General features: G+C 55.9%; 1 protein-coding gene across 2 annotated transcripts in view; it reads right to left on the bottom strand.

Annotated features, from left to right (window-relative positions):
• Positions 1-915: 915 nt before the first annotated feature.
• The window catches only part of LOC129540268 (liprin-alpha-1-like), a 152,204-nt gene continuing 145,392 nt past the window's right edge, over positions 916-7,727 (bottom strand). Inside the window, exons 15-17 of one of the 2 annotated variants that reach the window (XM_088831295.1) lie at positions 7,005-7,721; positions 6,570-6,736; positions 916-5,268 (exon numbers count right to left, since the gene is read on the bottom strand). In XM_088831295.1, coding sequence (XP_088687421.1) covers positions 7,697-7,721 — 25 coding nt within the window. In that variant the 3' untranslated portion in view covers positions 916-5,268; positions 6,570-6,736; positions 7,005-7,696. The remainder of the gene's footprint in view (positions 5,269-6,569; positions 6,737-7,004; positions 7,722-7,727) is intronic. The other variant, XM_088831292.1, reaches the window with a different exon arrangement.

Below are 7,727 nucleotides of genomic sequence, written 5' to 3'. Positions count from 1 at the left end.
CCGGCGATACCATGCAGGGCCCCCTGGGGCTCCTGAGCACAAGGCATTCTGTGTCCCCCGTTTCTTTGATTAACGGCCTTCATTCAGCCTCCATGACCTTCCCTGAGTTCCACTGGGCAGATTCAGGCAGTTGTTAATTAAGGAAAGGAGGGGATGAGAGACCAGGGAGAAACAGTGGCAGCTGCTCACGTGGAGTAGCTGTCCCCATGTCGGTGTTTTTGTCATCGACTGTGCCGTTCCTGCTCTAGTGTGACTGCCCACCCCCCCGGTGGGTAGGATTCACAGATGGCAGCTGCCAGGCTCGCTCTCCCCGGCTCATCCTCCCTCTAGGAGGTTCCCCAGACCCTCAGTAGGAGTGGGCTCTGCTGCGGGTGTGAGTGTGTGTGTGTCCTCGTGCCTCGTGTGACATTGCACGGTTAGCCGCACTGTGTTTGCACGCTTCCTCCCGCGCTCGTGGGATCAGGCAGCGTGGCAGGAATGCAGAGGCTGGATTCCGCTGCAGTCAGGACTTGCTCCTGCTGAGCTTCGGGGTGAGTACTGGCAAGCCTGGTCCCGCGGGGGCATGGAGGCCACACCCTGGGAGTGGAGGGTCAGCGGGTCTCTGGAAGTCGGCCTGGGAGAGCCCTCAGCAGCAGAGAATGTGACCTTGGCGCCCGGTTGGCGCTGGACTGGTCAGAGCACGGCCCAAGGCTCCCATGCGTCCGTGTGCACGGGTGTCCCTCCCACAGAGGCAGTGCTGCCGGCCATGCCCTGCGTGCACAGTCTTGGAGGGAGCAGGGCCCAGGGCGTCAGGGTTCTCGAGGCTGCCCTGCCCTGGGCCTCTCTGTGCGGAGGCCAGCATTTCTCACGGAGGTGCACCAGCATCTGGGGCTCGGCCGCCGCTGAGGGGCCACCCTCCCTTGCAGGTGCTGCTCTGGGCAGTCCTCTGGTGTGTCCGGCCTGGGGGCCCAGCCCTGCTCCAGCCGCTCTGAGGGCAGGAGGCTGTCTGCTCTGTCCTGTTCCCCTCTCAGCTAGAAAGCTGGATTGGGTTTTGGGGATTGTTACCAGCAGCTTTTAGCTATATGTCAGAATAAAGTCCGCCACAGAGTTCTCTCCTTCATCTGCTTGGTCCTCCGTGTTTCTCTGAATTCTCAAAGCCCCTGAAGCCCAGAATGGGGTGTGGGGGGGTGTCTGGAGGGGCAGGGGCTCGGGCACCAGCCGCCGTCCCAGGACTGACTCGTCTGTGTGTTTCCAGTTTACCCACACTACTTCTACAGGTGATTAGACAGCGTCCAGGATACGACAGAGACTACATTTTCAACTCGATGCAATCTTTAATCTGTTGATACTTGTTATATGGACCCGAAGATATTTTATGACAGGGTTTTTAATTAGTGAAAAGCTCATGGATACCATAGAGAAAATATTTTAGAATTTCATGTTTCTTATGTTTATGTAAACTTATGACTTCATTTATATAATTACTTACTTTTTATTGTATATTCAGGCTATAAATATCCTTTCAGAGCAATTCGTGTTCTGATACCTGATTTTAGTCTTTCAAATGAATGTACTGCAGTGCTTGTCTGTGTCAATCCTATGAACAAATATATGGCCGGCAGGTGGCGCCCGACACCCAGCACGCTGTCCAGAGAGCCGGCCGCAGCGTAGGAGTTTCGGGGGCGACGCGTTCGTTGCCAGATGTGGCTCCTCTCTTAGGGCGCCGTTTCTCCGCTCAGTCACGACGGGGACAGGACAACGTCCCTGGGCGAGGTACGACGGACGTACGACCGGGAGGGGAAGGGAAGGATGCTTCGCACCCTACCTGGGGGGCAGCGGAATGCACACCCATCCGAGGGGGACCGCAGGCCAACGTCAGGCGGCACGAGCACCCGCCCCGAAGAAATAACTCGCCATCATCCCCGTCCCTGTCACCACTCTTTGGGCGTGCCAGGAGAAACCCTTTGGGTGAGCCCCGACGACGGCTGTCAGCAAAAGCAACCTTCAACAATGGCACAAATAAACGGGCCTCAGTGTTGGAAACACACTCGTATCGTGGCGACGCAACGAAAATCAGAAGCACGCACTCGTCACTCACTCACTCACTCACTCACTCACACACACACACACACACACACACACATAACCGCTAGGAACAAACTCGACACATCTGAAAAAGAAAACGGAAACGTCAAAGAGCGGGTGGATCCGGTGGGTCTGCCCGCGGAGGCGAACAGGAGCACAGAAGTCAAACCGATACGAGAACCTTCTTGTTTAACTTTTACATGTTAAACCATGAGAGAAGGGCTTTTCCTGCGATTGTAAAATCACGACACAGTGTGCATTACCCTTCCAGACTGTAACCGAGCTCTTGAACAATCACTCTGAAATCAGCAAACTTAATTCCAACCAATGGTTGTTGGATTTTAACGACTGACCTAAACCGTACTTTTTCTGGCAAGAAATGCTTTTTGTCTGCAGCGTGAAGCGATTTAAAAGTACTGGGTGTTAAATGTGAGCTTCTGATGAAATTTGGGCTGAAAGGATGACTAGAAGACGGCTATGAAAATCTCTCCGGTAACCTAGTCTCTGGACTCGGATCCCTCCTCTCCGGTGAGACTCATCGGGGACCAATTGCGATGCCCTGTGCCCGCTGCGGAGCCATCCAGCTGGACAGCGAAGGTGCCACTTCCCAGACAGACAGCGTAGTGCAGCTCTGACAAAGGCCTTATTTGTATGTAAATCACCTTTTTACATCTGTTTCTAAACATGTTTAAAGAATGGACCTAGGTGTACATTTTTAGATTGCAATGACATAGCCATTCTGGATTGTATAAGTACAAATGTAACTTTTACTTTTTCAGTGGCACATTAAAAAAGCCAGCAAGAGATGCGTTCAGATCATGGTGCGATATTTATTATGCAGCTGGATCTCGGTAGACAGAGACAGCATGTCTCTTTACATGTAGGTTCCGCCTTTAATTTACTTGTACAATTCATTCTTACCGTTGTTTTCCTATTACTCTTTTGTGAACTTCCTGAATATGTGACAAAGTACGCACAGTCTACTTCTGAACTTTTTTTATTGCAGTATTATTTATTGTTTTCTTTCAATAAAGTATTGAAGCAAAATTTCCCACTGCCAATCAAGAGTGCTGAGGGTAAGCTGTCCTCTCCCTGAGAACAGACCAGAGCTGGTAATGGGAGCCCGTGTCATCACACGGACATTCTGTTAGGAGAAGCCGATGGATACAGTGGAAAGGCCAGAAGGCGAAGACATAGGTGTCCGCAAAGGACGACCGACGGGGTGTTCGTGCCCTTGGCTCCGGAGCCAAGGGGTTCCATCACTTCAGCATCTGCGGGGACAGGGCCCCGCTGCTGCTGAGGCGTGGGCAGCGGGCCAAGGGTGGGAACAAAGTGCAGGTGTCAAGGCGCACTGTGGGTCCCAGGGGGTTGGCCGAGGGCAACCCTGACGCGGACCCGAATGATGCACTAGGGAGTGTGCCTGTGCACGCTTGTGTGTGGGAGCTTTTTATGTTATCTTAGTCAACAGTCTTTACTATTCATGTATCCATAGAAACAAGAATGCAGCAAGGGGAGGTGGGGGGTGATTCAAGAGGGAGGGGACACACGTACACCTATGGCTAACTCATGCTGATGTACGGCAGAAATTAAACCGATAGTGCACAGCAACTATGCTTCGGAAAAAGAGAACATAGAAGGGCGGCTAGGAATGTATGAGAAAAAGATTTCTCACAGAGGTTTATACTCAACTCTGTGAACATCTGGGAGCAGGCTGCACCCCATCATCAGACCTGCCCCCTAGCATCAGGCCCACCCCCAGTGTCAGGCCCTAGTCCAGCATCAGATCTTCCCCCAGCATCAGGCCCTAGTCCAGCATCAGGCCTTCCCCCAGCATCAGGCCCTCCCCACGCATCAGACCCTAATCCAGCATCAGAGGGTCCCCCCAGCATCAGACGTTTGCCCCTAGCATCAGGCCCACTCCAGCATCAGACCCTCTCTCAACATCAGGGCCTAGTCCCGCTTCAGACACGACCCAGCATCAGACCCTCCCCCAGCATCAGGCCCTACTTCAGCATCAGACCCTAGGCCAGCATCAGAGGTTCCCCCCGCATCAGGCCCTAGTCCACTATCAGGCTCTCCCCCCCACCATTAAGCCCTCCCCCGGGATCAGACCTTTCCCAAGCATCAGACCCTCCCCCAGGGTCAGACCCTAATCCAGTATCAGGTCCTCTCCCAGCATCAGACCCTAGTCCAGCATCAGGCCGTTCCCCAGCATCAGGCCCTAGTCCAGCATCATGCCCTCCCCCAGCATGAGACCCTAGTCCAGCATCTGGCCCCCCTCACCCTCAGACCCTCCCCAGGCATTAGACCCTTCCCAGTATCAGGCCCTCCACCTCCAGTATGAGGTGTGGCATCCCCAGTTTTCTGACACTCCTTAGCACACTCAGGCAGTCCCAGTGCAGCAGGACAACAGCTCTTGCAGGAGGTGCATTTTTAGGAATCACCTGCGGAGCAGCAGCAGCTGGGGTTCTTTTCAGGTCAAGGAGAGGCAAAGAAGAGGCACTTGCGCAGAAGGCAGTGGTGGCTGAGGGCACGTTCCCCAGCTCTGCTTCCTCCCCGTGGGGGCTTTGCTTTCCTGCTCTCTCACAGGCCCCAGGGCGGGGTCCGTCCAGATTCACGGTCTCCTTGATGTCTCAAGCCCAAGTCCTGAGTTGCGTCCCAGTCCTGCGTGGCAGAGGGCTGGGAACACCCAAGATCAAGGGCTGAAAAGATCCCAGGGGACAGCCGGGCCCCAGAGGGTGGCAGGGCAGGGGATTAGCGTGGCCGCCCACAGAGGGCCCCGCAGCAGCACTGGAAGGAGAGCAGTGATGTCTTAGCTCACTCGGGGACGCTGCCCAGTCTAGCACTCAGAGATGTTACCGCCAGCAGCTCTGGAGACGCAGGAAGCCCGGTGAGTGACACTACTCCACTCGGGCCCTGTGGGTGGGCACTGCTGACCATGGCCTCGGTTTCCGCTCCGGTTCTACTGTCCCTCGAGGGCTGACGGGCTCCTCTTCCGAATGGCATGGGTATTTTCTTTATGTGGGTGAGCGCATCCTAGCTTGTTTCCATCAGCACTGCTGTCGCTCATCCTGCGTTTCCCACTTTACAACCTGTGCTTGCTGCTCTTTTGGTTTAACTTAGGAGCAGCCCTTATTTTCTGCATTTCCTAGTTGTCAGCATTCACTGGGGCTTTCCAGGTGGCGCTCGTGGTAAAGATCCTGCCTGCCAATGCAAGAGATAACGAGAGACGTGGGTTCGATCCCTGGGTCAAGAAGATGCCCTGGAGGAGGGCATGACAACCCACTCCAGTATTCTTGCCTGGAGAATCCCCTGGACAGAGGAGCTACTGGGCTACAGTTCCTGGGCTTGCAGAGTGTCGGACACGACTGAAGCAGTTCAGCACACACTCAGGTTTCAGTTCTGTCGCTCAGTTGTGCCCGACTCTTTGCCGCTCCATGGACGGCAGCACTCCAGGCTTTCGTGTCCTTTTCACTATTTCCTGGAGTTTGCTAAAACTCTCGTCCATTGAATCAGTGATGCCATAGAACCATCTCATTCCTGTTGCATCCACCGGAGAGGTGGCTGGGGTTCGGCAAAGTGCCCGGTCCCACTGCGTGGGTGTGAACCTGCCTCACCACTCCCTAACCGCGGGGCCATGTCTCCTCTGTAAATCGGGAGGTGGCAGCCCCTGCTTGGTGAGGGGCACGTGCAGCATTTGGTACACAGTCAATGCAGCATCCCTCGCAGTGCTGTATTTCTGAATAACAGGGAGAGATGTAATAACCTGCTCCTTTTCCCCTCTTGTCCCTAAACTGTGCTCCAGACCACATCTGCATTACTTACCCCTGTACATCCCACACCCAGCACAAACAAGACACTCAGCAAATATCTGGCTGGAGAGGCAGGAACACACCCTGTCCTCCAGGAGATGGCGCCGAGTGAGGTGGGGGCCTGGTGATGACACTGTGTGCTGAGGAGCCCCCAGGAGGACCTGCGCGGCTGTGGGGTGGGGCGGGGGCCGTGGGCAGAGCCCCTGACGGGCTCCTGGGGGTGGGGACGGTGGCAGGAAGGAGGGGGCTCTTCCTTGTGGGCTGTCCACAGATTGTACCTCACCCCTCACTGATGAGCACTTAGCCGTTTCCAAACACCTGTCACTGTTCTGGAGGAAACAACCATTGCCCAGCTCCTACTCAAGCAATTTGGGAGAATATGTTTCTAGCATTGGAGTATAAACATCTGCTTTATTCATTCCATGCTCCCTTCATCCACCCATCCAGCCAGCCATCTGTTCATCCACTCATTAATCCATCCACCCATCCACTGACGAATTCATCCATCCATCCACCCAACCACTCATTAACTCATCAGATCATCTCAGACCCACCGAGAAGACAGACGCCTCCTCCGCTCCTGCTCCCAGGAGGACCCCCAGCGTGAGTGACAGGTGCCTCGTGGGGATGACGGGGGAGACGCAGAAGGGACATGCCTGCAGGCCCCCTAACTCCGAACGGTGAAGCACCCACCTGGTCCGAATGCCTCCTTGCCGGGGTGTCCGGGCCGGCCCTTTTACTTCTTTTGAAATATGCGGCTGATGGAGTACCTGATGCTTTTGTTTTTTGCTGCTTTGTGCGGCGAGTCCTGGCTGCTGCTGCTGGGGTTGCTCCCGGGGCTGTCCTGGGAGCCTGTCGAGCTTCGGGGAGAGAAAACGACCGTTATCTGGCACCCTTGTGCAAACACACACCCGTCCACAGGACCTACTGATAGAACCGGGCACCCAGCAACACCCGCGCCTCAACCTCGCAGCAGACCGTGGAGTCTCCTTCACCAAGCACACTCCACACGAGCAAAGCAGGCTCCTGGCCACAGACAACCACCCCGGGAAGCTGTGATTCCCTGCCTCTAGCTCTCCCCCAAGGAGGACTTGACCCCAGGCCAGCTGGTGCAGAGGGCGCTCCAACCTTCCCTCAGGGTCGCTGCTCGGCAGGTGACGACACTCCCAGAGAAGGCGAGCTCCCCGGCTCTGGGCAGTAGCCCTGCCTCCCGCACGGTGACTGCCCCTGGCAGTGGCAGGAGAGCGACGGTCACCGTGCAGGGCTGCTGGTCAGGTGACCACACGTGCCCTCCATCGAGTGCTGCCTGGCTCAGGACAGGAGATCAGCAGGTGGTGGTCTGAATGAGGACAGTGTCAGTCACGGGAGTGGACAGAGTCTCCTGAGAGGAGACGCTTGAGGAAAAGGGAGGGACCCTCAAGAGTGAACCCGAGAGGCAAGGGGCCGCCACCAGCAGGAACGCACCCCGGGCCGGGCAGACCTCTAGCAAGAGCAGGAGGAAAGCTCCCACAGGAGTCAATCCATCGAGACAGATGTTTCCTAAAATCACTGAGGTCACTGAGCTCTCCTCCCCCAGCACCTGAAGTCCACCACTAAACCCAGGCACCGAACCCAGTGGGATTCATGTAAAATCATCCTTGCAACTCTTTCAAGACAAGAGGCGCAGGGCTCCTGAAACTGATGCCGAGGCGCACAGGCCCCTTACTTGCAGGCGTCCCTGATGGCCTCGTGGCTGGCTGTGCGCAGCGACCCCGTGTGCAGCCGGTCCAGCCGAAGGGACCACGGCGAGGCAGGGGTCGAGGTTTTGCCTTCGATGCCTCCTACCTCTTCCCGGATAGCTGGCGGCTGAGG

The sequence above is a fragment of the Moschus berezovskii genome, chromosome 2, assembly GCF_049115385.1.
Source record: "Moschus berezovskii isolate FMDL1 chromosome 2, NW_MosBer_1.0, whole genome shotgun sequence".
Classification (NCBI taxonomy): Eukaryota; Metazoa; Chordata; class Mammalia; order Artiodactyla; family Moschidae; genus Moschus; species Moschus berezovskii.
The sequence above is the reverse complement of the archived record's forward strand: the minus strand, read 5'-3'. Positions and strand labels throughout refer to the sequence as shown.